The sequence below is a fragment of the Pelophylax lessonae genome (genome assembly GCF_965119305.1).
Source record: "Pelophylax lessonae genome assembly, chromosome: 5".
Taxonomy (NCBI): domain Eukaryota; kingdom Metazoa; phylum Chordata; class Amphibia; order Anura; family Ranidae; genus Pelophylax; species Pelophylax lessonae.
Genome location: NC_138772.1, coordinates 71,327,121 through 71,354,891, shown reverse-complemented (window position 1 = coordinate 71,354,891; position 27,771 = coordinate 71,327,121). Strand labels below are relative to the sequence as shown.

Sequence of the window (27,771 nt, the reverse complement as noted above, 5' to 3'; positions counted from 1 at the left end):
CTCTCATCTGACTTTCTCCCGTATAGACTTAGCGTCGGCCTCTATGGAGGTGGTTAAAATGGTCACCGCTGCCTCTATTTTGCCCCGGGGCATCTCTGACCATGCTCCCTTATTGCCTTCTCTCCGATTGTCTGATGGGAGGCCGAGTGGCGGGTGGCGGCTATCTAGATATTGGATAATGGAGCCCTCTATTCTTGACGCTATGCCGACTGAATTGTCCATTTTTTGGTCACGCAATATCGAGCACCCTGACCCACTGGTCCTATGGGATGCCTTTAAGGCCTGGCTGAGAGGAGTGTATATTACCCGTATTGCGGCAGCCCGCAGGAATTCTGTGCAGTCTCTGGAGCAGTTGGAGGCGTCACTCCGCTCGGCGGAAGAGTCTTATGTAGCGTCCCCTGATGCGGCCCATTATGCATCCTTCCAGCGTGCGTTGCGGGAGCTCTCGGTGTGCAGGGCTGCTGCCACGGAGAAGTCCCTTCTCTCGACGGCTCAATGTATTTTTGAACATGGGGACAAAAATGGCCGTCTGTTGGCCTGGCTGTCGAGGGAACAGACTCCTGTCACGCATATTGGTCGGATCCGGTCCTCCTCTGGCGACATGGTGTCTGATGTCACAGACATCAATGATTGTTTCTGTGAATTTTATCAAGCTCTGTACACCTCTAGGGTGAACTATGATGAGGAAGACCTGGAGAGTTACCTGGCTGGTGTCTCCCTCCCGGAATTGGATGAGGAGACTAGGGTACGCTTGGATAGGCCAATTACCTTGGAGGAGGTCCAGACGGCCTTGTCGAGGATGCAGCCTGGCAAGGCTCCAGGCCCAGATGGTATCCCAGTGGAATTTTATTCTACATTCCAGGAGCCCCTGGCGCCTCGCCTGGTGGACCTTTTGGCTAAATTTACAGACCTGGGTGCCTTGCCGGACTCCTTCTCTGAGGCCCTCATAGTGCTCATCCTCAAACCTGGTAAGGACCCGGAGGACTGCTCCTCGTACCGCCCTATATCCCTGCTGAACGCCGATGCCAAGCTTCTAGCCAAGGTCTTGGCCATTAGTTTGACTTCGGTCATTGAGGACCTTGTGCATGTGGATCAGACTGCAGGCTGCCCTGGCCATTTTTGAATCATTCGGCAGGTTTTCGGGGAAACGTATAAATTGGTCCAAATCGGTGTTGTTTCCCCTCGATTCGGATGCGAGGGCCCGGGCGGCCCCTTCTCCCTTGGTGTGGGTAGACGAATTAAAAATACCTGGGGATCCGGATTACCAAAAACAGCGGTGACTACCTCTCCCGCAACGTTAACCCTATATTGGACCGTCTTCGCGAGCGCTGCGCGGGCTGGGGATCCCTGCCCTTGAACCTGCTGGGCCGTATTAATATCATTAAGATGATTTTTTTGCCAAAATTCCTGTATGTATTCCGCCAATCCCCGGTGTGGATCCCAGTCAGCTTTTTTCGTGACTTAGATACTTGTGTCGGCTCCTTTTTATGGGCTGGATCGCATCCCAGGTTGGCGCGGTCTACATTGCAGCTACCAGTGTCGTCGGGTGGCTTGGCCCTTCCCCATTTTAAGTTTTACTTTTGGGCGGCTGTCCTGGTCACCGTCCATTGGTGGTTTGAGGGCTCTCTGTCGAATGCGGCGACGTGCCTGGAGGCTGCTTGCCTGGGCTCCCTAGTGGGTCTCGGCAATCTGCCCTACCGGGCTGTGAGAGCGTATCCGTCTCTCCCTCTACCAACTAGGACTACCCTCAGGGTTTGAACAGTGGCTCAAGCGCGGTTTCTCCAACCTAATACTTGGTCCCCCTACCAGCCTTTGTGGGGCAATCCGTCCTTCCCTCATCTGCGGACGCTTCCAGATCCGCAGGTTTGGGCTGATCGCGGAATTGGCAGGCTGAAAGATATTATGCCAGTTGGTGAGCTGCGCACGCTTCCGGACTTGCGTGGCTCCTTTGACCTCCCCCGTTGGATAGGGTTCCGCTACCTTCAACTGCGCCATGCGATTCGCGCCCAGTTCCCGACCACTCCAGTTCTCCAGACTGACCGCCTGGAGGATGTCCTAGCGCAGGCCGAGCTCCCCAAACCGTTATCTGCCCTGTATGCCACCCTACTTGTTGAGGCCTCTCCGGCCCTGGAGCGCCTGTGGCAGCGTTGGTCTGCGGATATACCTAACTTGGATAGGGAGGACTGGGACGACTGCCTAGGTCAGGGATCGAGCTCGGTTATCGCTGCCAGGGACAAGCTTATATGCACCAAATTTCTACATAGAGTTTACTTCACTCCTTCGAGACTGCACAGAATGTACCCTGCGCGTTCGGCTGACTGTCCTAAATGTCTGCTGGCTGAGGGCTCCTACCTGCACATGTTCTGGGACTGCCCGCATGTGACGGAGTTCTGGGGTGAGGTGTTTCACGTTCTGAACACCCGTCTCAACCTCAATGTCACGTGTACCCCGGAGCTGGCGCTTCTGGGCATCCCAGATCAGGTCAAGCGCTCTAAATACTCGAGGTTAATGATATCTTTGGTACTGTATTATGCCAGGAAGGAGATAATTCTGCGGTGGGGTTCCCCCTCCCCTCCCACGCTGCCGGCGTGGAAGGCCCTGGTTAACGGGGCCCTCCCCATGTATAAACTTACCTACATTAATAGAAATTGCCCCCGCAAATATGAAAAGATTTGGCAGCCATGGGTAGACAATGTGACTTGATCTCCCCTTCACTGGTTGTATTATTGCATAATGATCTGTTGGATTTCCCAAGGATCTTTTTGGTTTCTTCACACCTTGTTGTTGTATCACTGTATTTTGCTCCCACTGTGCCTTTTTATGCATTATTTCACTATACTGCTGTTTTGGGATTGATTCTCCCCGTCTGTTTTCATGGTGGCCACTGGCTACACATTTACTGTATGCTGTTTTTCTCTGTTTTACTTCAATAAAGAGCAACCTTGTTTGTAAAAAAAAAAATTGGCAGGAAGATAATGTTTTACCCACGGACTCCATAGCATCTCAAACTTATGTATCTTATGTACAGGAAAACAACACAGGAGGAGGAGGGGGCGGGTTCAGTTCGTTCCGCTATTCACACATAGCTGGGGAGAGATGCCGGCTGCCATACAAAGTGTTGCTCGCAGGGTGAGGTAACCAAGACACCCCGTACAAGCCGTGGGCATTCTGGGACTCTGATTTGCTGGGACTCCGGGTCAATGGATCAAACTTCCGAACGGTCACGGCAAATCAGGGATGTTAAGGTATGGAAAAATTAGGTGGCCGCGAGACCTTAGACGACCGCCTAATTTGTCTAATTAGAGAGCTGCCTCTGGCTGCAGAGGTAACCTGCAAGAGTAATTTGAGTTGTCTAGAGGTCAGATTAGTAGGTTTCATGTTAAGGAGGGCCACTACGGGAGTGTGTGATTTTTTTATCCTTAACAATTCTCATAGCTCTGTATTTTCTGCTTCCTAAGGAAGACATCTAAATGTTTCTTTTAAGTTGTCAACACCGGCAGCTAGTACTGCTTCCTGGGGGGGAGGTCCACTTTTTTACTGCTCTAACAGTAAAGAACCCCTTCTGCAATCTCAGGTTAAAACTCCTTTCTTTTAACCTCAAATCATGGCCGCATGTCCTTTTGAAGGACAGTAAAAAAATTATTACAGTTACTGAAATCGCTTTTGATATATTCGTTCAAAGTAATCACATCCTCCCTAATGCACGTCTTCTCCAGAGTGAATAACTGTAATCTAGTATTTCATTGATCCTTTGTATGGTGCACTACAGCCTGAAGGAAAAAAACTGTACCCCCGAGTAGGTAGGCTGTGTGCCCTTTATACATTTTAGCACTTCATTTTCAGTTGTGTGTCAAAGTTCTATAAAATAAATTGTTAAGTGTCCAGATGTAAAAAGTAGAAGGTGTCCCTCAGCCTTTGTCATTTAAAGCCCAATTAAAGTCTCACACTTTTTTTTTCTATTTATAGTCCTGTACTGCTATTTGGTATGATTTTCAAATTATTTTTTATTTGGAAACGCCTTCAAATATCTTTCTTTTTAATGCAAATTCACTTCCTTCCCTCCCATTCTAGTGGTCTGTGCTGGCATAGATAAGTAACAGACACCCCCCTTCCCAATCAGAAGCCATACTTCTCTTGTGGGTCATGGGAGTGCATTTAGGCCCCTTTACACAGACCTTATCCATTTTTCAGTTCAAATCAGTTTGAACTTCAGTTCAGTTCAGTGTTCATCAATCTACATCTGTTTTTGCATCTGTTTTTTCTTAGTTGTTGCAGAGACCAATCAGAGGTGACAAAGTGTAAACAAAATATGTTTCTTGCATAAAAACGGACATAAACAGAATGGATGTACACGAATGGCATCAGTTTACATCCGTTTAGTTTCAACAGATCTGGACAGTGGCTGTTCCATTTACGTCTGCCTACAGATTGAAATAAATTATGGTTCAGTCTGAAAAACTGACAGAAGGATCCAGACTGAACATTTGTGTGAAAGGGGCCTAACTTGTGCTTTCCTGTGACCCAGAATTAGCCTGCTGTCAAATGACGTCACAGAGCGGCTCCAGGCTCAAATGGAGTCTGTGTTTACACTTATGCTAATGTTCATTGAACTTCAATGTCAGAGACAGGCTCTTCCTATTGTTTTTGTAATGAGGTGGTATTATGTCCAGATGGCTAGATAATTAGTTCAGGTTAATTCTATTTCTGTTTACAATTTCATCTGCATATGATAATGTAATCAGGCAACCACTGACCTGATGGGGTCATTTGATCAGGAGGGGGATGTGCTCATGTGTGCATAAATTGAGTGTGAAACTTTTCAATAAAGGAGAAGATTCCAATACAAGCTAAGTTGTCAGCTAGCTTTGTATGGGGGCAGCTGGAAAATCTGATATCTATGTTCACGACTGGGAGGAAGCCGTATACTGATGGAAGTCCAAAAGTACAGTGTGGGTTGCGGTTCCGTTACAGTAGTGTTCAGTGGGTTGTCTAATTTTTTATGATATATATACATGTGGTACCTACCTTAATGCTTGTTTAAAGTGATATTAAAGGCAAAAAATAAAATAAAATTAACAAACATGTCATACTCACCTCACCTGCTCTGTGCAGTGGTTTTGCACAGAGCAGCCCCAAGCCTCCTTTTCTCGGGCCCCCCACTGGTGCTCCTGGCCCCTCTCTTCTGTCAAGTGCCTCCAAAGCAAGCAGCTTGCACTCTTGATCCACTGCTTTGTATGTTCATTCAGACACAGAGCTGGAGTTCGGTCCCACACCCTCTCTACTCATTGGCTCACTGACAGCAGCAGGAGCCTATGGCTCCAGCCAATGATGAGACAGAGTTCCCGGAGAGCCGATTCACTAGTGCACATCGCTGAATCGAGATGGAGCTCAGGTAAGTATTAGGGGGGGCTGTTGCACACAAAAGGTTTTTACCTTGATGCATAGAATGCATCAAGATAAAAAACCCTTCAGCCTTTAGAGCTACTTTTGTTACTTTTAGTTTAAATCTTCATAGCATCTGTATTATTTACCAATTTTTTTTGTTCCTTCAAGGCGAAATACAAAGAAGCTGGAAAGAAAGGATTGTCCAACCCCCTGTACATGCAGATGCCAGCAACATTGGACAGCGTCTTCGCAAAACAAATATCCCAGTTCCAGAGCGAGGTACCGTCAACTAAATATTTTACTCCGCATCTTTTTGTCAACAAGATCCTGAGTATAAACCGTAAATTCTTACACCCATGTGCAACTGGCCGAAAATGTACTTATACAATGAATGGGCATTGAAAGTGGCTATGAAAAGGAAATCAGGCTTTTCACTTTGCAAGGGAAGTTGCACTTTGCAAGGGAATTTTACCCACAGCTTAGTGAATGTGGCAAAATTACACTCAGTAAAGAATACCCAATCATGTGCAAGGAAAATAAAAACTGCATTTTTGCTTGCACATGATTGGATGATGGCAGTCAACAGAGCTTCATCTCTTTTACTAAGCTCTGGAGCAAATTGCCAACATTACTTGCACAGTGAAAAATCTGTTTGCCTTTAGTGAATCTAACTCATAGTCTCTTTATAGCAAGGTTAACAGTCTTCTAGAAGTGGATACATAAAGTGTAACAGAAGGGCTAAAATATTTTTTTGATGTATTGCCCATTTATTTGAAATCCTAGGAATTTATTCACATGATCTCTGCTGAAAGCGGAACTATTTTTAATCCTTATGCTGCTAGTATTATTAAATAGATATACTATAAAGGTATATTATATTTACTTGTTCTAAGCTTTTTTTATATTCCTTCAGTTGCTTCCTAGTTTTTGGCCTAGGCCAAAATGATGTCATACATCCCAGGGATCTTCATGGGCATTTTTTTCCTTTTTTTTTCTCCTTCATGTGAAGGAGAGGCTTTCTTAGCTAAGCACACCCTCCTGCCTGAGCAAAGGGCAGTTGGATTCCAGGATGTAACCACTACATGAATCATCTACCCTTACTCAAGATGGCCAGGGCTAGAGATGTTAAGGGGGGGGGGGGGGTTCAAAGTGGTTTCTTAGCAAAATAAAGCATGGAGACATGGATGGGTGGGTTTGCTTTGATCTGTGTTCCTCATATTCAAAAGAGATCACATGATAGAATGCCTATGCTTTGGTCAAATTACGTGTGTTGGTGTGAGTCTTGAACAACATGTTCTCTAGGAAAGGCATTTCAGTCTATATACTATTGTAGAACATTTCCCTTGGGAGCTGCTGATTACGGATTCCCCTGGGTTACCCATAGCAACAACATCACAGTTTAGCATTTTCAAAGTGCTTTGGCTCAGTCAGGAGACAGTCTAGGGTTTTTTTTTTTTGTGGTTTTATTGAGAACTTGGATAGGAGAAGGGAATGAGTGGGTTACTCCAACTTGAATAAACTATGCACAATTTGCTGGGACGACCAAATATAGCTGAGTGCGGCAAGGCCGCTGCTTCACCTTTTCATTTGCAGTGAAGAAGACACTAATGAACTGTATTAGATAAGCTGTACTGTACTGTAGAACATTCTTCAGGGCCCTTCCTGGCACCCCCTTTGTCCCTATTCTTCGGGGTTCTCTACATGGCACCTCCTTTACTGTAACACTCTCTGTGTGAGCTAGCTCCTTGATCCCCTGACTTCACTGGAGTGGTCCCCCTTCCTGGACAGAGCCTTTGGCAAATCCCATGATACTCACGGACACTGTTTTTCCCGAGAGACTCTGCCAGCAGCTCCACTGGATCTTCTGCAGCTCAGCTCACACCTGGTTCACTAGGCTGACTGCCTAAGACCACCTTCCTCACACACAGCAGGAGGAGAGACAGCCGTCTGCCTCCTCCTGGGACTCTGCTTCCCGCAAAAGATGCCCTGTCACATGTCCCCCCAGGATGCATTGCAAGAATGCCCTCCCACTGGGACTCCCACAAAAGCCAATGTGTCACTAGCTGGGTTTCCTCCACTGTCCAACAAGCTCCCTCATTGGATGCAGTGGGGACACTCCCTCAGATCAAACCTGGAAACATGCAACAGGCAACCTAATAGATCAGGCTCCCCTGATAAGCAGAAGGAGCAATAGATGCTTTTTCCTAGCACCTACCTAGGAGGGTGTTACATCATTATCCATTTGTTCATTCCAGCAAGACTGTTACTATAGCTTAAAAATAATTTTGGGTATAGGTTCGCTTTAAAAAAAAAAAAAAAATATATGGTCTGTATTGCTTACGGAATGTTGACTTTTATTTTACTTGTTGGCTAACAACTCAAGTGGCAAAAACAAACACTGGCAGACACCTTGCGGAGTCAGTTGGCGGACTGTGGCACGGCTCTCAGCCACAGAAGAATCTTTGTTACGGAAAGCTGCATGCTGTACTTCTGCCAGGTTTCTCAGGCAACACCCGAAAAAAAAAGGCTATACACGATTAATAAATACTGGCCTTATGTCATAAGCTAAATCCCCCTAGTGACCATTCAAAACTGCATTAAAAAAATAATATTTTTAAGAGTGTATAAATTAAACTTTAAGTGTTTCTTGGATTTTTATAATTTGGGGGAGGAAAGATCATTAATTAGGCCTGAAAAGATTTTGTAGCTGTGTCTAGGATTTACGTCTGCTGTCAGGTTAAAGCATGATTTTTTTTTGTTCTGTTAAATCAAGGTTTTAGAAATAATAAGTGTATAGAAAAGAATCTCTTCTTTAATCCTTTCATGACTGGATGTCTTGGAAGTCTAGATGTCACATTTTGGAGCATCAGGATCATTTTCAAATGCGGCACCCTTCCAGGTCTGTCGTATTCCTGTGTCCATTGCTATGGTTCTATGCATTGGCCCATTTATCACTACTGTGTCCTGTAGTGATAAAGGGGACAGAGGATAGAACCACAGTGAGTAGTGATGGTCACAGGCATCCAACACTCCTGGATGTTTGTCCAGTGTAATGTTTTGGTTGGTGGCTTTGTTCTGTAGAGGACTTCCTTAGGTGAACTAAAATGTATTTGTTGGTTTATAGCAGCCTTTTTCAACCAGGGTGCCCAGACACCCTGGGGTGCCTGAGGCCTCTTCAGGGGTACCTTGGCAAAAAGCCTAAAAATGTATCAAAAATTGTTTACAAGCTAGCAGGTGGATGAAGTCTGCCTTTAACCTCCCTGGCGGTATTCCCGAGTGTGGCTCGGGGTGGGATTTCACTGCCATAAGCGGTAACCCCGAGCCACACTCGGGGTACCGCCAGGGAGCATTGCTGGATCCTTGTAGAGGGTTACTTACCTTGTCGCTGGGATCCAGTGAAGTGTCCCTTCAGCATACGGCGGCCAGATCTTTTGCCCGATGCTTGTGAGCCCCGGCTTCTATCTCCTGCGACATGACGCTGGCAGGGGGGTGGAACCGGCGGCAAATTTGAAAAGTAAAAAACACAAACTCACTGATTTCATTACAAAATAAAATAAATTGATATTAGTTTGCCCCCCAGTGCCCTCTCCTGCAGTTTTACTGTACTTTATATATATATATATATATATATATATATATAATATATGTATACATATATATATAAAGCATATGTATACGTACTATATATATATATATATATATATATAGATATTTACATATAGTTATTTATTATATTTTTTGATTTTGTGTTTCAAATTTTATCATACCCAAGATGTCATAAAGAAGAACGCACAGTAAAAAAAATCATATGTAAATAGTTGGTTTGGGCTGCTCATTCTTAAGAATTACATGCAAAATAATTGTACCGCTTTCAGCACCTAAAATCGGAAAGAATCCTACCGCCAGGGAGGTTAAGTTACACAAAACCACAGATTTTCATTGTGCACCGTTACGACTTTTTAGACACTTGTATTCCTTACAACCAATGATGTCATCGGTTGATAAGGAGGATGTCTGTCTCCTCCACAGCATCCTTGTTTGACCCTCCTCTGTCTTTCTCCCTCAGCACTGGGGTCACATTAGCTGACTGATGGAGAGAAATTGAGGGAGAAGAGAAACATTGGAATACTAGTCAGTACCAGTGTGCAAAAGTGTATTTGCTTTGGAAGATAAAATCACCTCTAACGTTGGGTGTCCTACATGTGGATGTTGCTGCATTATGTAAAACTATTAGAATAGTTTATTACATTTTAGAATGGGGTGCCCATAATTTTAATGGATGCCTTGAGATTATCTATAATTTTAAAGGGTGCCTTGACTGAAAAAATGTTGAGAAACTCTGGTTTATAGAAGTACTTGAAAGAACCTTTTGATACTTGGTCGTCAGTGTAGTATAGTAGTGTGAATGTAAATCCTAACAACAAACAACATTTTGTTATATCTCTTCAATAAATGCAAAAATGCCCGTTGAATTGAACCTAGATCCCCTAGTACTCTAGGTGGTAGCATGTCTGTTGGGAATACCCATCCTTTACCTGCCCCAGCTCTACACGCTTCACCACCAATGTTTCTTCTTTATCTCATGTTGGTTCAACAAAACCATCCATCGGCATTCACTTCCCCACCCAATCCTTCCCAATGACTCAAGCATCTTCCCCCACATTGCCGATACCCTGCCATTTATTATAAGCTGATTTATATCTCCCGCTTCTCACTCCACGTTTTACCCATACACTCATACCATCTGCTTATGACAAGTTCAACATATGGTTTTTTTCTTTTACTAAAGCTAGAGAGGGCAAAATTAGTCACAATTCTGCTCAGAAACCAAAGAGTTTCCAGGTTTTATTGCTAAAGATTAATTAAACAAACTGAGGTTAGAAGCTGATTGGTTTCTCTGCCTAATTGTGACTAAGGCCCCTTTCATCCACTTCGTCCATCGGACAGAGTCCGTTTTTCTCAGCGGGGGATCGATCAGCCGATCCCCCGCTGAGCAGGAGGATGACAGCTGTGTCTCCACTTTGTGTGCGGAGACACAGCTGTCAGTTCCCCATGCATCTCTATGGGGGAAATCGGATGGGAATCATTCTCATCCGATCCCATCCGATCCGCTGGATGGATGGAAAATAGGGTTTCCATCTGTCCAGATTTGACGGATCGGATCGGATGTCAGCGGACGTGTCTCCGCTGACATCCGATGCCACATAGGGATGCATGGGGGGACCGTTCAGATCCGCCAAAAAAAACGGACAGGCGGATCTGAACAGTCCGCCTCTGTGAAAGAGCCCTTATTTTGCCCTCTCTAGCTTTAGTAAATAAACCCCATGGCATCCATTATGCACCTTTTATTTCTGTGAACTATTCTCCAAACATTACAAAATGTAAAATCTTCTATGTCATGGAAATGTCTATAATCTCTTTTGAAATGAAAATTGTTGTAGATTCCCTTTGTAAAACCAATAAACAAAGTGAACAATTAAAAAAATGCTTATAGATCCTGCCAAAAATCCAGTTATCAAATACCTTCCTGTGGACGTTGACTCTTCTGCACTCTTATCAGTAATTATTGTTCCTAGTTCTCACTGTGAAATACAGAACACTTCCTAACACACGATGGTCCTAACCCACTTAGGGGGACTACCCCATTTCTCTATAGACACTTTACAGTATGTATGAGCGTAGTCACAATAGGGCAGGACTGGAACAGATTAAGGCAGGTGCAGGCTACTTTCTCCACTGCAGGTGGCACTCACTTGCAGGTGCATTGCAGGGGAGACGAAGTGAAGAGGAACATGGTTCCTCTATGGTTTCCAGTAGTGATCGACCGATATTGGTTTTTCTTTTCCGATACCAATACCGATATTTTGGCCATTGCATATCGGTATCGGCCGATATTTTCATACATTTAAAAAAATTATTATTATTTTTTTTTAAATGACAGGTACTCTTGTGGAGGGATCTGGGGGGTCTAAAAGACCCCAAACCCCTCCTCTGCACTTAAAAGCATTGAAAACGCCAAGTTTGGCTGTTTTGAATGCCGTCATTTCTTTTTAATCTGGCGCCAGTCATGACATCACTTCATTGCTTATATCTTTAATTTGTACATATGTGAGTGGCATATTCAATAACATTTGTAAATGGAATTATGCTATGTCACATAATTTTACCCTTACATGAGCAATATTTGGAATATCGGCAATATCGGCCAGTTTCGGGGCCGATACAGATATATCGGCAAAAGTCAAGATCGGCCCTTGATATATCGGCCTTGCCGATAATCGGTCGATCCCTAGTTTCCAGGGTCACTGGGGAAGCTATCCGATTGGATGCTGCCACCCCATGTGACTCTAACATTGGCCACTGGCTCCCAGGCTTGGCGTGCATTTCACGTGTGGATAGTGTAGGAAAAGGTCACTCGTCTTACAGGGACAGTGATTAGTGGCAGGGAGAGGTTCCTGACAAGTAGGGCAAAGAAAGGGACACGCCGTCCTACCTAGAGACCTCCCCATTTGGGTCCAGTGAGGCTGCATTCTGCCCCTCAAGACAGATGCTGTTGGCACATCTGAGACCTGCTCTGCTACACATTGCTTTTACTTGGGAGTGAGTTACTGGATTCTGCATTAACACAAGTTCTGTTCTCTGCAACTGGAGTCTGTGTAATTACTGCCGACGCACAACGCTGCACCTCTTCACACAGGGAATGTGTTACTAGTAGGATCTCCAAATGACAATAAAAATTAAAAAAAGCCTGAAACAAGAAAACGAATGTAGCCACCAAATTTAAGGCTTGGTAGGCTCCAATATGTTACATTTCTGTTCTTGGGTTTAGCTATACATTAATACATGCAACAGGACAGTGTGGCAGTTTTGAATACCCCCCCCCCCCATCGGTGCGCCCTATATGATCTGGAGGTTTTCAAAGACACAAAGCTGTGTTACTAGTTTTCCAAACCTGACAGGTTCACTTTAACCACTTTCCCACCGCTCACATTGCTGCTACTGCAGCAATGTGGCTCGTTATCGTCCAGCGATGTAGACCTACGTTGCTGGACTCCTCCCACTGTATTCAGTCACAGCGGGAGTCGGGCCAGGGGAGGAGCGGTGGCGATCGCCGCTGCTCTTCCCCGATCGTAGGGGAATCGAGTGAGGAGATCCGTCCACTTGTGTAAACAGAGCAGGCGGATCTCCTAAGTGACAGGCAGGGACAGATCGGAGTGTTCAGCATAGCTGAACATCCGATCTGTCCTTGTGTCACACAGTCACCTCCCCACACACAGGTTAGTAAGCACCAGGCATACATTAACCCCTCCCTCTCCAATGAAATGAACCCCTTCCCTGCCAGTGTCATTTTTACAGTAACAGTGTATATATATAGCACTGATTACTGCAGTAATGTCACTGGTACCCCCAAAAGTGTAAAAAATGTCAGTCAAGGGTCCGATCTGTCCGCCGCAATGTCGCAGTCCCGCAAAAAAAATCGCAGATCGCCGCCATTACGCGTTAAAAAAAAAAAACACCAAAAATGACAGAAATCTTTCCCTTAGTTAGTAAACGCAATAACTTTTGCGCAAACCAATCAAAATACGCTTATCGTGATTTTTTTTACCAAACATAGGTAGCAGAAAACAAATTGGCCAAAAATTTTAAAAAAATTAGATTTTTACATTTTTTTGGGGGGGAATTTCATATAAAAAAATGTTAAAAATATTGTCATTTTTTCAAAATAAACGCTCTTTTTTTGTTTATAGCGCATGATCAAAAAATCGCACAGGTGATCAAATACCACCAAAAGAAAGCTCTGTTTGTGGGAAAAAAAGGGCATAAATTTTGTTTGGGTACGGCGTCGCACGACCGCGCAATTGTCAGTTAAATTCGCACAGCGCCGAATCGCAAAAAGTGGCCTGGATGTAAGACAGCAAAATCCTCCGGTGGTAAAGTGGTTAATTGGTGAGTAAACCAAAAGTTACTTTAGGAAAGAGAGGTTTTGCTAACTTTCATTTCAAGATTGCCTATGCCAGTGGAGAAATAGACACTTTTTTTTTATTAAACTTGCTAACACAAATCTTACTCTGAACTGGCTGCCTTAGAATTGTCCTAATTTAAAGTTTCAAAGGGTTTGGGCTCAAGAACTTTGAACAAGGACATGCCTCAGTATCCAAAAGAAGTTCCCAGAAGCCTCAGGGAGGTTGGGTCTCCTGTCCTGCCAAATATAAAAAAGAAAGACTAAAAGTCAGCTCCTTGTGATGTATTACAGCAAATGCTTTGTCTTCCGTCCCCTCCAATATGACACACAGAGTTTTCTTTTTTTAAATGCTACATTAATTTACAAGGCTTCAGACAAATGTGGCAGGCGCATTTCACGGGAAAGCCATCTGCAGAAGAAAAATGAACCACAGACAACTATGTCGATAGAAGAGCTTTCTCTTTGTCGTTGTAAAAATGAAGGATACTTTTGGCAATGCGAATATTTTCTCTGTCATAAATAAGGGGTGTGTGTATAAAGCTCTGGCATACAATTAGTCATGAAATGGACACTATATTTCTTATTTCACACTTACATGACATCACTGAAATAAAGTTCAGCTGGAATTGGCTTAAATGATGGCTTTGGCGGTGAAAGTAATTTTCTCATAACTTCATCCAATTGTACTTTTTTTCACTGGCTGTAATATTGTATCCCTAAATATGCAGAGTTTATAGGTTTATATAGAGAGAAGTGATAATCAGAAGATTCACAGACAGGCTATGCTGAATAAAAGGTGCAGGGTGATAATTACTCATAACTTCAGAAGAATTTTGCTTGTTGCTTATGTAATGTAGCTTTGTCTACATAAGGAGCCACTGGAATTTTTGGGTTCTCCTACCTACCATGATGAACTGCCCTATACCTGGACTCAATAGCCGCCAACACAACATTACCAACTGAATGGGGTTTATAAAACAGGAACAAGCCCTGTGACGAAGTTCATTTAAGCAAAGGCAACAAATAATACAGCATTAGCACAATATTAAATATTAGCACAAGCAATTTCCAGGCAGGATAAATTAAAACAAAGTAAACAAGGGGCTCTGATGTAGAATGGCTTATCTATTGCTATATGGCCCTGCCTAAACCACTGGCAAGTAAAGGATTAGCTACAGGGCATTGGACCCCATTAACACTTGGTGGAGTGCTCAATCTACGAGAGCACTTGTAATCCACAGAGAAGAGTAAAAATGATGGTATCCCCTTTGGCAGAACTTCTCTAACAGCAGCAAAGTGTTAGCAAACAGCAGACAACTAAGCACACAGTGGTGGTTAATAGGCTTTTCACCACATTGATGCTCTGTGAGGTCTTCCTGGGCACGGTATGCTAATTAATGGCCACTCCTATGGTCAAAATGAAGGTGAATGGCAATAGGTCACAATACTTTGTCCAGGATGATGATGGATGACGATATGTAGTCTGCACTCTTTCTACCACATATTTGGTACGCCACTGGGGAAAGGGTCAGGTGAAGTCTGTAATGCCCTGGGCCTCCCTCCTCAAGCCTTCACTTTTCCTCTTCACCAGTGGTCCACATGGATCTGTGGAGAGCACACAATACCTGGGTCTCCCTGGTGCCTAGCAAGTCCTTTCCCAGCTGGCTAGCTGCACTCTTCCTGCCCAGTGTCTCTTTCTCCCCACAGGGTCCCCAACACACACAGCCACTCCCCTGGCTCCCAGTAAGCCCCCTTTTTCTCTCTGTCTGCTCACTCTAATCTGTGAGTCAGATGGGCTCCAGTCCAAGGCTGTGGTTCAGTCTTTCAGTATCCTCAATGGGCTCCCGTCTCCCTGCGTGCTGTCATCCTCTGTCATGAGCATGGTGGAGATGCTCTGCTGTGCTGCCTAAAGGGCCAGAACTACAGTAGAAATACAGTAGCAACACTGTTTTAATAAAACCCAGACCAGCCAAAACTTTTGTTTTAGTTTTCAATAGAATGGTTTAATGTTTGACCATCAGTCGTGTTTTTAATGCTACCTTTGTTCTTCTTGTTGACATCTCCTCTCATTTTCTGTCTCAGTGACAGGATGGTTCAGGTGTCATCGGGACAGGAAGTTAGGGTGGATCTCTAGAACAGGGACACAGGCAGCAGTAAAAACCAGGCAAATGTTCTAGCCCTCTAGTACTCAAATCACAAAGAAAATAGGGATATTTGTGATACACACCCAACTCAATGATACATATAAAAGTATCTACATTTTTATTTTTGCACATAAAGAAGAAAGGAAGACACACATAGATTTCCCTTGTTTAAAGCCATAAGGAAAAGAGACATTTATAATCTCATATCTGCGAATTAAACATCATAGATTTTCATACATATAGTAATGTTAATCAATAACAACTAAAATTAAAAGCATTTGCATTTTTATACATTTTTGTATGCATTTTCAATGCATTTTTGGTGCATTTTTTTGATTCCTGCACCTGTGAAACATGTGACTCAAAAAAACGCACCAAAAATGTAATGTGGGTACATTTTTGGTGCTTTTTCTATTCATTTCAATGAAGAGGTACGTTTTTGGAGCGCTTTTTAAATATGCACAAAAATACAACATGCAGGACTTTTAGACGTGCATTGGTGTGATGAGTTCCATAGGATTTAAAGGGATACATTTTTAATGCGTTTTGGTTCTGCTTTTATAACACCAAAAGTACATAAACAACTGATCAAAGTGAAAGGGTCCTAACACATTACTTAGCACGCACACACCTAACATAAAATAATATCTCTATTCCTTGCCCTGAGAAGGCTCCAACTGGACTTCTGACTTCTGCAATTAAAAGACAATTAAATCTAGCTGCAATCACTCCATGATTGTCTGCGATTAATCACTCACATTTCTAGCATTGTAGCTGAAGATTGTGTAAAGCAGCTCTTGTAGTTTGGGCTTAAGATGACTTATCTTTTTTTTTTTTGCAGGTTCTATACAAGCAGAAACACGATGCAGAGAAGGGGAAATCGAATTATGCGCAAATGCTCGAGCCTCCTGACTTGAAGCATGCAAAAGAAGTAAACAAACACCAGAGCAATGTGAGTAACTATGATTTGTATTTCACAAATCTGAAATTTCAGAACAACCAATATACAAAATGAATCAGAATATATAACATGAATTTCAGAAACAAATCATTCTAACATAACGATAATGACGAAACAAAATAAATCTAAACAAATTTTCTCTATTGTTTATCGACAAACGCAGCTCCATCTAGTCAGAGACTATAGGGTATGCTCTTCCCATCAGGAATAGGCACTAGGCAGGAAAAAAGCTTAACCACATCTATTTGGGCTGTCCCTGCAGGCATAACCCCACACACCCTGCTATAATCAAACAGTTTGTTTCTGCCTAGTTTAAGGAACATCAATTTCAAGAAATCCGCGCTGACACCTGTCTTAAGACTGGTTTATCTGGGCGTGACTCTGGATTCAGCCTTGGCCAAGGTGTTTCTTCTTGCAGGAGGCAATTCGGTTGTTGTTGGGGAACAATCTGTCCTCTCTTCGAGTTTGCATGCGGGCCTTGGGTCTGATGGCATCAACCTTCGAGGCGGTTCCGTTTGCTCAGTTCCATACCAGACCTTTGCAAAGGAAGAATCTTGTCAAATGGAACAAGGATCCAAAGTCTTTGGACTCTTTGATTCAGTTAAGCCACAACACAAGGTTTGCTCTGTTGTGGTGGATTCAGTCTCCAGCACTATGCCAAGTCCTTCCTTCTGTTGTTTTGGACAGTGGTGACCATGGACGCCAGCCTATCGGGGCTGGGGCAGGGTGCTGGGGAAGCTCTGTGCCCAGGGTACCTGGACGATGGAAGATTCAAAACTACCGATTAATGTTTTGGAGCTCAGAGCAATAAAGCTTTGTCTGAGCCATTGGACGACTTGTCTGCAAGAATTTCCAGTTCGGATTCAATCAGACAATGCCATGGCTGTGGCTTACATCAATTATCAGGGGGGCACAAAGAATGTCTTGGCAGCCAAAGAGGTGGCCGAGATTCAGGCCTGGATGGAAGAATTTATTCCAGCCCTCTCTGCTGTACACATTCCAGGTGTGGAGAATTGGCAAGCGGATTACCTGAGTCATCAGGTGTTGGATCAAGGGAAGTGGTCCCTGCACCCGGAGTTGTTTCATTCCTTAGATGTCACAAATCGGTATAAAGTTCACATAGAATGTCCACAGGGTGGCAGACCATCCAAAATGGTGCAATACACAACACAGTGATCCTCCACCAAGCACATCTATATGCTCACCAGATTTCTCAGGGAGCCAAGCTTTAAGCCAAACCCCTGTGGATAAAGGTAAATGCCACCTTACAGGTATCGAGACATCCTTCTCTTCCAAGCAGATGCGCTTATTAAATTGCTCATCACATGGAGCCAGAAAGATTTCCATAGGGTAGTATGATTTTTTCGAGTAAATGGTAAAAAACATGTACATGTTTATCAATAAAAAACCAAGAGCTAGACTCACATCAAAAAGTCTGCCGCTCCTCAGCACGGATGCGGCGAACGAACGCCAGTGTGTAGGCCCAGTCCTGGTGGAGGATCACTGTGTTGTGTATCGCACCGTTTCGGATGGTCTGTCACCCTGTGGACTTTTTATGTGAACTTTATACCGATATGTGACATCTAAGGGCCTTCTTGTCTTCCCCTTCATCTTCCTATATAGTGATATATGAATTGGACTTTTTCACTGAAGAACTATATAAGATTGGATTATTTATCAGCACTGCACTGATTCCTTTTTCTGTTGTTTAGAAGGCATATAATCACCTTTTTAGTGCCAGCAGCTTATGAACACATAGCGCTCCCTCTCCATTGTTTTACCTTGAGACAACAGCTCTTCCCTGGGAGGAAGTATCCAAGAAGCATCAGCGACCAACCTTACTAGGTCTGCGTACTAAGACCGGCACAGAAGCCTTGGCAGGAGTTTCAAGGGAGGAAAGACATAAATTAGCGGATACTGACCCCCAATGAAGACATTGTGTTGCCTTCACTCTGCCCTAAGCCCAAACATTCTAAGGAATTTGCATTGCACTCTTTGGATTTGGTACGGGCAATCAGGGTCTACCTGGAGGCCACTGAGTCTTTCAGAAAATCAGGCGCTCTCTTTATCCTTACCGAAGGATCTCGTAAGGGATTGACTGCGTCTGCGGCGACCATATCCAGATGGTTCAGGGAGACAGTAGTTCAGGCTTATTCAATGAAGGGTCAGGTTCCTCCTTTCCCGGTGAAGGCGCATTCTACGAGAGCGCTGAGTGCCTCTTGGGCTTTTCGCCATCAGGCGTCGGTGCTGCAAGTCTGCAAGGCGGCAACTAGGTCGTCTGTGCATACGTTTACAAAATTCTACAAAGTAGATGTGTTGGCATCTTCGGATGCTTCCTTTGGCTGCAAGGTTTTGCAGGCTGCTGTTTAAAGAGAACTGTTTTTTTGTTTCTCTTTGAGGGTGCATTGTGTTTTCAGGGTGAGCTCCAGTTGTTCCTGGTTGGCAAAGTTTAGTCTTTGGGGAGTTACGTTTCCGTTTGCATTGTCTTCCCACCCCTCATGAATATACTGCTTTGAGACATCCCTATAGTCTCTGACTAGATGTAGCTGCGTCTGTCAGTGAATGATAGAGAAAACTGGATTTTTGTGAGAACTTACCGTAAAATCCTTTTCTCTGAAGTTCATCGACAGACCCACCTCTCTACTTCTGGGTGAATGTTTTTTTTTTTTTATATTCTAAACACTGCTTGCAACTAAACTGTTTGATGATAGCAGGGTGTGTGGGGTTATGCCTGCAGGGACAGCCCCCATAGGTGTGCTTAAGCTTTTTTCCTGCCTACTGCCTATTCCTGATAGGAGGAGCATAACCCTATAGTCTCTGACTAGATGTAGCTGCGTCTGTCGATGAACTTCAGGGAAAATAATTTTACAGTAAGTTCTTACAAAAATCCAGTTTTTCAGTTGTGCACATCTATATACCTGTTCGTGTCTATTGGTACGTAGTTGCTGTACATACACAGCTGCTGGTCCCAATTTGACAGATGTGTGGGAGCGCGTCCCTGAATGCACACTGTCTGTGTTCGGGGGGCCTGTACCCACACAACTGTCAAATTGGGACCAGTGGCTGTGTTCATTCAACCAATATGACATGAATGGGACTGCATGTGGATGCACGGAGCACTTGTGCAACCTGTGTGAGCAAAGACAGGCCTTTTATTCAGATATATGGATAGGCACGTCTGTGTGTTTGATCCTTAAGGCTGGATTCACACATGTCTGGCTGTGGTTTGCAGTCCATGGTCCAGTGCAGTTTTGTTCACCAGTTCAGGTGCACATCAGGTGCAATATTTTACTTGAATTTGCACCTAATCTGGACCCAAAATCGCATAGGACCCTTTTCAGAAATCGATCACCGCCTCCACGGATATGTGTGAACTGGCTCTATTGAAAGCAGGTTCGATCCACATGTTATGCGAATCAGGTTAAAAACGCATCCAATTCACATATATACTATATTGTCAAACGTATTGGGATACCTGTATTTACATGCACTTGAACAGCTTCAAATCTTCTGGTAAGGCTGTCAACAAGGTTTAGGAGCGTGTCTATGGCAGGGGTGTCCAAACTACTGTTGCCCTCCATCTGTTGCGGAACTACACATCCTATGAGGCATTGTAAATCTCTGACATTCACAGACATAACTAGGCATGATGGGAATTGTAGTTCCTGAACAGCTGGAGGGCCATAGTTTGGACACCCCTGGTATGGGAATGTTTGACCATTCTTCCAGAACTGCATTTGTGAGGCCAGGCACTGATGTTGGAAAAGGCCAGGAAGGCCCAGCTCGCAGTCTCCACTCTAATTCATCCTAAAGGTGTTCTATCGGGTTGAGTTCAGGATCCTGTGCAGGCCGGTCAAGTTCCACCACACCAAACTCGCTCATCCATGTCTTTCTGGACTTTGCTTTGTGCACTGGTCCAAATCATTTGGTGGAGGGGGTATTATGTTTTGGGGTTGTTTTGTCAGGGGTTAAGCTTGGCCCCTTAGTTCCAGTGAAGGGAAATCTTAAGGCATCAGCATACCAAAACATTTTGGACAATTTCATGCTCCCAACTTTGTAGGAACAGTTTGAAGATGGCCCATAAAGACATGAATGAGCGAGTAGTTGAAGCTGTTATAGCTGCAAAGGGTGGACCAACCTAATATTGAACCCCACGGACTAATACAGTCTAAGACTGGGATGCCATTTAAGTTCATGTGCGTGTAAAGGCAGGTGTCCCAATACTTTTGATAATATAAAGTATGTGAGATCAGTTTGAGACTCTTCTGAGTTCCTTCACAGGTGCATCTGACCACCTCCTAAGCTGCAATAAGCTGTTTCTGCATTCTCCATGACTTGCATGGGGAAAAAATCAACACCGACATTAACAAAGGGACTTTTTGCCCATGACAAATTATTTTTTGAGTGTGATAAGTGTATAACTGTTGCAAGAGAAATTATTAGTGTGCGCACTATTTCTGACACTAATCCTTTAATGCAAATAACAAGCGGCCTGTTTTTATAAAGAACATACTGGGCGCAGGGGGATTTCTAAACATGGCCCTGTTGGGGTGTTGCCACCGTAGTGTAATTTATTCTGCTTACTGTACTGAGCCATGGGAAAATGTAAAGGTGTTTTATCAGGCAGAGCATCATGCGCACATCCGTTCTTTAGTCAGATGTAGTGAGGTGATAACACCTGCTGTGAAAAAGATCAGCGTGAATTGACAGAGACGCAATCAGCTATTTTTACCGCTCATCTCTGACGGGCACAGAAGGAGCGCGTTTGTCCTCGATATTTATACGTCTAATTAAAGCCTACAATTCAGGGGGGGAATTTACAGAATAAACAGGAATATATTTAACTGTGAATTAAAAAAACAGCTGCATTCGTGCTTGTACCCAGTAAATGTGTCCTCATGCATTGTGTATCATTTATAGTTTTGTGAGAATTATAGACAATAGGCATACCAAATTTATATGAATATTATTCAGTGATAAAGTTCTCCAAGTTCAGAGATGGCTTGTCAGGGAATGAGGAACACACAATACCTATATAGACAGAAAAAAAATATATATGCTGTACACATGTGATGTGAGCTACATTTGCTAAGTGCCGGTTCACACTTCCACGTGTGCGGCGATCGCATGTAATATCGGAGCGCACTGCTCCTTCATTACATGCGATCGGATGTGCAGTGCGAATTCAGCCATACACTTTGTATGGCTAAATTCGCACTGCACCCGCACAAAAGTCGCACATGAGGCATTTTTTCAGCCGCATCAGGATCGGATCGCACAGTGGTTCACACTTGTGCGATCCGATCCTGTGCGAACTGTCAGATCGCACTGCGATATGCAATCAAACTGTGGGTGTCGTTAACATTTCATTGACACCCCCAGCGTATCGCATATGGCAGTGTGAACTGCCAGATGTGCGTTTGCGATGCGGGAACAGGCTGCGAATTTGCAGCCTTCCCGCATCGCACAAGTGTGACCCGGCACAAAAAAGGTGGTTCTACATTAACATAGGAATAAATACATAACAACATAATTAAGTCTTATGTGAGAACTGAGATTCTTATAAATATAACCCAACTGGACATCAAGCCTATTTTACCTTAATAATCACTCAAAGCTCCTTGGCCAGTTTCATCTTCATTCCTGTTGAATTTAAAGTTATAAAGTTATGAAGTTTAAAATTTAAAGGCAAAACTTTTTGTTTTTAGTTTTGGATAGAGTGGAGAGGGATTAGAAGACCTTTCAGGTTTTATTGTTGTCTGTGTCCCCATTAGGGAGATTCACCCTCTCTATTAGTCCTGTTTACCATTATCATTAAAGTGAAAGTAAAATAAATTTCAGAATTTTGGGTAACTCCCAGAAAAGTAATAGAGGGGAAATCTTCCAATGGGGACACTAGTTCTGGTGACCTGGGGGGCCCCAAGAGATTCTCTTAATTTGCACAAATTTCTTCTGACTTCCTGTTTTGGCTATGGGACAGGAAATGAAGGTAAATCTCCCCAAAGGAAAACATATGACAAAAATAAACTTTACATGGTTTATAAACCTCCCTTACTCTGTCCAAAATGAAAACATTTTTTGTCTTTCGTTCCACTTTAAGTCCCCAGGTCTCTGCCTCCCCTGTCTTCCTTCCTCCCATTGATTCTAGCTCTTCTTATGGGATATCTAAATTCTGTGGCTAAAAACATTTGACAGCATACATGAAAACAACCTGCATGAACACAAAGGGATTGATTTACTAAAACTGAAGCGTGTAAAATCTAGTGCAGCTGTGCATAGAAAGTAATCAGCTTCCAATTGAACAAGCTGAAGTTAGAAGCTGATTGGCTAATATGCACAGCTGCATCAGAATTTGCACTTTTCAGTTTTAGTAAATCAATCCCTAAGACCCCTTTCACACAGGCTTTCCAATCAGGTCTGCCTGTCAGTTTTTAAGGCGGACCTGATCAGATTCTCCATGCACCACTATAGGGCAGCGGATGTCAGCGGTGACATGTCTGCTGACACCTGCTGCTATCTGATTCGATCCTGTCCATGAAATCCTTCTGGAGGATCGGATTGGATGGGATCGGATGAAAATGGACAGGCAGTCCGTTCTCATCCGATCTCCCATAGAGGAGAGTGGGGCTCTGACAATTCGTCTCTGCACAGTGAGTGGAGATGGACCTGTCATTCGCCTGCTCAGCAAGGATTGGCGAAACGATCTCTGCTGAGCAAAGGGGAGTCCGCCGGGCAGAAAGCCCGTGTGAAAGGACCCAAAGTATTTTCAAAAATATTGGTTGCGTAAATTAAGCTTATGAAGGTATTAAAAATATAGGATCAACAATTGCTGACTTAAAGAGGCAGGATCTAGGACAGTCATTCTAATCCTGCGCAGGTTCAGATATAAACGCTGTGAATGCTTTTGCCACTAAATTTGTTTGCTGTTGGCACAGAAGTTTCTTGGGCTGGGTAGGTGTATTATTTGTTTGTGTTAAGGTTAAGGAGGGTAAGGCTCTTTTCACACTGGCGGAGTCTGATAGTGGATTCGCCTGCTCAGTGAGGGATGTCTCCGCTCGGCAGGTGACTGGTCTGTGTCCGCTACACTGATGCAGAGAGGACATGGACACAGCCCGCTTTCCTCTATAGGCAGTTTGATATAAATGGACCAACTGTTATCTGATCCAATCTGCCAGACGGATGGGGAACGGATGGATCCCCCATCCATCTGTTTCTAGTAGATAGGAATGGAACAGATGTCAGCAGTTGTCAACTGGACATTTCTGTTTACATCAGCCGCTCTATAGAAGGCAATGGGTGGTCCGATTGAACCACCCATTGCCCTCCTTGCTCTTGGTCTGCCTGCGTGAAAGGGCCTTAATGTTAAAGTGTATGTAAATCCCAAATATAAACTTCCCTTTTATGCTCCTGTATAGGCCTTTCGCACATGGGTCCCCAAGCCTGAATATTTATGGGGTCTCAGCCAATCCCTAGGAAGATGGCTGAGAAGGAGATGAATAGTCTGAGGAATGGAGCAGTAAGGCTCTTGTCCTGAGGGAGAAGACCCTAGTCTGGAAGGGCTATGGACCTTCTGGGCAAGTCAGCTGAATCCTGCAGAGAATTCACTAAGTTTCCTCACTATGCTAGAGCTGGAGAGCCTATTGCATAGAGTTCATCGGGGTCCCAGCAATGCCAGAGCTACGAGGCTTATTTTCTTAGGAGGCAGTTTAGAGCCAAGAAAAAGGGGGTGCACTAAGGATCCGACCTGAAGGTTGAAGACTCTTTCTTTTTGTTTCAAACTTTTTTATTGAAGATAGAAAACATAACATAGGATAAAAAATAACTTTTCTTCCATTTTTTTGACAGATAACGATAATAGATCAGTCCAACAGAGACCAAAGTAAATGAGCATTAACAGAAATACAATGATCAAGGAAGGCACATCAGATTGTCAAAAATCAGGCAGCAGGCAACAACTATAATAAATGACAATGCAGTGGATGACTAGTGTAATGAGACCTGTATTCGTGAGATATGTAAGGACTCAGTTTGAGATGTACAACATGAATGAATACAATATAGATCCTATATAGAGCGCATAGATGGTGGTTCGGCAATAGTTGGGTCTAAGGAAACATTGTAGCAGGTCTGTCAGCTGCATTTGGGGCGATAGTCAATGGATAGAAGGTACATATTCCACAGTCGGAGGTTAGAACCTGCATTGTCAAGATCTACAGCCATCTCTGTATAGCAGTGCTCCCCAACATTTTTATCGCCGCGGATCGGTCAACGTTTGATAATTTTTCTGTGGCCTGCTGAGGGGGGGGGGGGGCGACGTCAATGCACAGTGCCCACAGCGTGCCCCCAATCAATGCACAGTGCCCACAGCGTGCCCCCAATCAATGCACAGTGTCCACAGGATGCCCCCAATCAATGCACAGTGCCCACAGCGTGCCCCCAATCAATGCACAGTGCCCACAGCGTGCCCCCAATCAATGCACAGTGCCCACAGCGTGCCCCCAATAAATGCACAGTGCCCACAGGATGCCCCCAATCAATGCACAGTGGCCACAGCATGCCCCCAATCAATGCACAGTGCCCACAGGATGCCCCCAATCAATGCACAGTGGCCACAGCATGCCCCCAATCAATGCACAGTGCCCATAGGATGCCCCCAATCATTGCAGAGATGCCAGCGTGCCCCCATTCAATGCAGAGAGACCATCGTTCCCCACTTTCAATGCAGAGATGCCAGCGTCCCCCCCGCGAGACCAGTCCACTTACCTCACGGCAGCTTCTATTCAGTCCCCAGGTGTCCTCAGTCCTCCCGCCTCCTCCTCGGCCAATGGCATGAGTTTTGCCTTTTTCGGCCAATCAGGAAGCGGGAGGACCCGCTCCCTGATTGGCCAGGAGGAGGATCCGTGTGACAATAGCGATTTTTCATTCTCTGCTCTGCTCCCCGGCCGCCACAGTAAAATAGTTTAACGTTCCTCGGGTGGCCCGCTACCGTTTGATCCACGGACCGGTACCGGTCCACGGCCCGGGGGTTGGGGAACACTGCTGTATAGAGTATATGAGGTTTTAATAGCAATCTAATAGAGTGTGTACTTGTAATTTTGCTAATCTTGAGGGAGGTCTGTATACGGGGGGAGGGGCAAGAGGAGGGAAAAAAAGAGAGGAAAGAGGAGGAGGGGGAAGAGGGGGAAGGTAAGGAGAGCACCCCTTGTCTCCCACCCTCCAGGAGCTCAAGCAGTCATCTGAGCTTCATGGCGTTAAGGGCATCGGTCAGGAGGTCACCTAAATGCTCATGTGTATGGTATGGTTGAGTATTAGCAGTATTATAATATATGGCAGTTTTCTGGTCCCATCCGGAAGATCCCTAGGCAGTTTCTCAGGGGATAGGAACATCTCATGAGGTCAGACCAGGGTATCTCTAAGAGATCAAGTGTAAGTAGTCTGTAGTTGATTTGAAGTGCATCCAGCAAGTCCATATGAAAACAAAACCCTGTGGGTTATTTCTCGAGATTTGTATCAGATCTTACATCTCCGCTATTCTGTCCAGAGTGGTGAGACATTCTTTTATGGTGAGGGAGTCTACGGAATTCCAATGTCTATGTATACATAGCTTGGCCGCATTTACTATATGCATAGCTAATGATTTGTAATAGGTCTTATGTGGCAAGGTTGTGTGATGGAGCAGAAATAGGGCCTGTCTGAGTTCGAGAGCCAGCATGGTTACTTGTAAAATAATCTGTTGGACAGCCATTCAGAAAGGTCTGATTTGTGGGCAAGACCACCAAGTATGCAATATAGTACCAGGATATGTGTGGCATCTCCAACATTTGTCTGGGAGGGTGGGGTAGAATTTGTGTAGTATCGACGGGGTGCGGTACCATCTAGATTGGAGCTTGTATCCATTTTCTTGGGTAGTGACGTTAGTAGAGCCTTTGTGTATTGTGGTGAAGATCCTTGACCAGTCAGCTTGCGTTAGGGAGAGTCCTAACTCTTTTTACCAAAGGGTGCTGGATTTGGTGCAGGTCCGCTGTGACTTTTCAGAGAGTAACAAGTAAAGGGTGGATATGAGCACCTTAAGCGGAGTGGTGTGGGTGCACAAGAGCTCAAATGGGGTAAGTGGCCTAGAGCAGGGTCCAAGCTTGTTCAGCTATTTAAGGTAATGAGGTACAACCTATGAGGAATGGATGGTTTCCCCATGGAAGAATTCAAGTCTACGGCAGGGATTATATATCTCCTTTTAAAAAGCGTTGTGCTGTCATTGTCTTGTGTGACCAATGGTTAGTGAGATAATGAGAACTCATTCCTGGGGAAAAGTCAGGGTTCACTCTAATGGGCGTCAGGGGGCCAGGGGTAGAGGAAATGTTATGAGACTTGCAGGCAGCGCAAAAGTGATCGATAGTGGGACCTATTAAAGGGTGAGATCGTAACTCTTTCGAAACATGTCTGCTCAGCAACCTGGATTTTCAGCTAACGCCGTGGGCGAGAAGGATGCTTCAAGGGAGGTCCAGTCTTTCTGAGAGGAGTGGACGTTCCAGTCAACTATTCTGGCTAAGTGGTAGGCTTTATGGTATTTGTTCAGGTCGGGGAGTCCTATGCCTCCACTGTCTTTGGGGAGGATCAATTGTGGGTAATTTATCCTAGGCCTTTTCCCATTCCAAACAAAGTTGGTACACAGTTTCCGGTAGGATTTAAAGAAGGCAGAGGGTATATGTATAGGGATAGCTAGAATAACTTACAGGAGTCGAGGGAGGACATTCATTTTGATGATAGCCGTGCAGCCAAACCAGGAGAAGTTAGTCTTGTTCCATGAATTTAGATCTGAGGGATAAGAATTAAGTTCATACATAATTGTAAAGATGTGCAGGGATTTGTATTCCAAGGTATTTAATAACCGATGGATTCCATTGGAATGGAAAATTAGCACTGCATTGATCCAATGTTAGTTTAGGGAGAGATATATTAAGGGCAAATGATTTAGAAAAGTTTATTTTCATGTTAGAGAGGAGATGGTAATGGTCGAATTCTTTTAATAGCACTGGGAGGGTAGTAATGGGGTTTGTGAGAAACAACAGGACATCATCTGCAAACGCCGCTAATTTATATTAATTGTTTGCAAATTTCACTCCATTGATGTCTGGGTTTTTCCTAATATTAATAAGAAAGGGCTCTAGGGTCATAACAAAGAGCACGGGGGAGAGGGGGCACCTCTGCCTCGTGCCGTTCATGATGGGGAAGGCATTCGACAGGGCACCGTTTACTTGGACCTTAGCTCTTGGGTTTGCGTAAAGTAAACTGCCTGCATGTAGCCCATCATGCAGGGTCCC

The 27,771-nt window shown here is 44.3% G+C and overlaps 2 protein-coding genes across 3 annotated transcripts in view; both read left to right on the top strand.

Annotated features, from left to right (window-relative positions):
• The window catches only part of LOC309555747 (LIM zinc-binding domain-containing Nebulette), a 328,664-nt gene that overhangs the window by 222,795 nt on the left and 78,098 nt on the right, over positions 1-27,771 (top strand). The window lies entirely within an intron of this gene.
• Positions 1-27,771, top strand: part of LOC309555575 (nebulette-like) — a gene marked incomplete at its 5' end in the record, with an annotated part of 100,411 nt that overhangs the window by 23,815 nt on the left and 48,825 nt on the right. The window contains 2 exons of the mRNA XM_082257635.1: positions 5,554-5,664; positions 16,334-16,444. Coding sequence (XP_082113761.1) covers positions 5,554-5,664; positions 16,334-16,444 — 222 coding nt within the window. The remainder of the gene's footprint in view (positions 1-5,553; positions 5,665-16,333; positions 16,445-27,771) is intronic.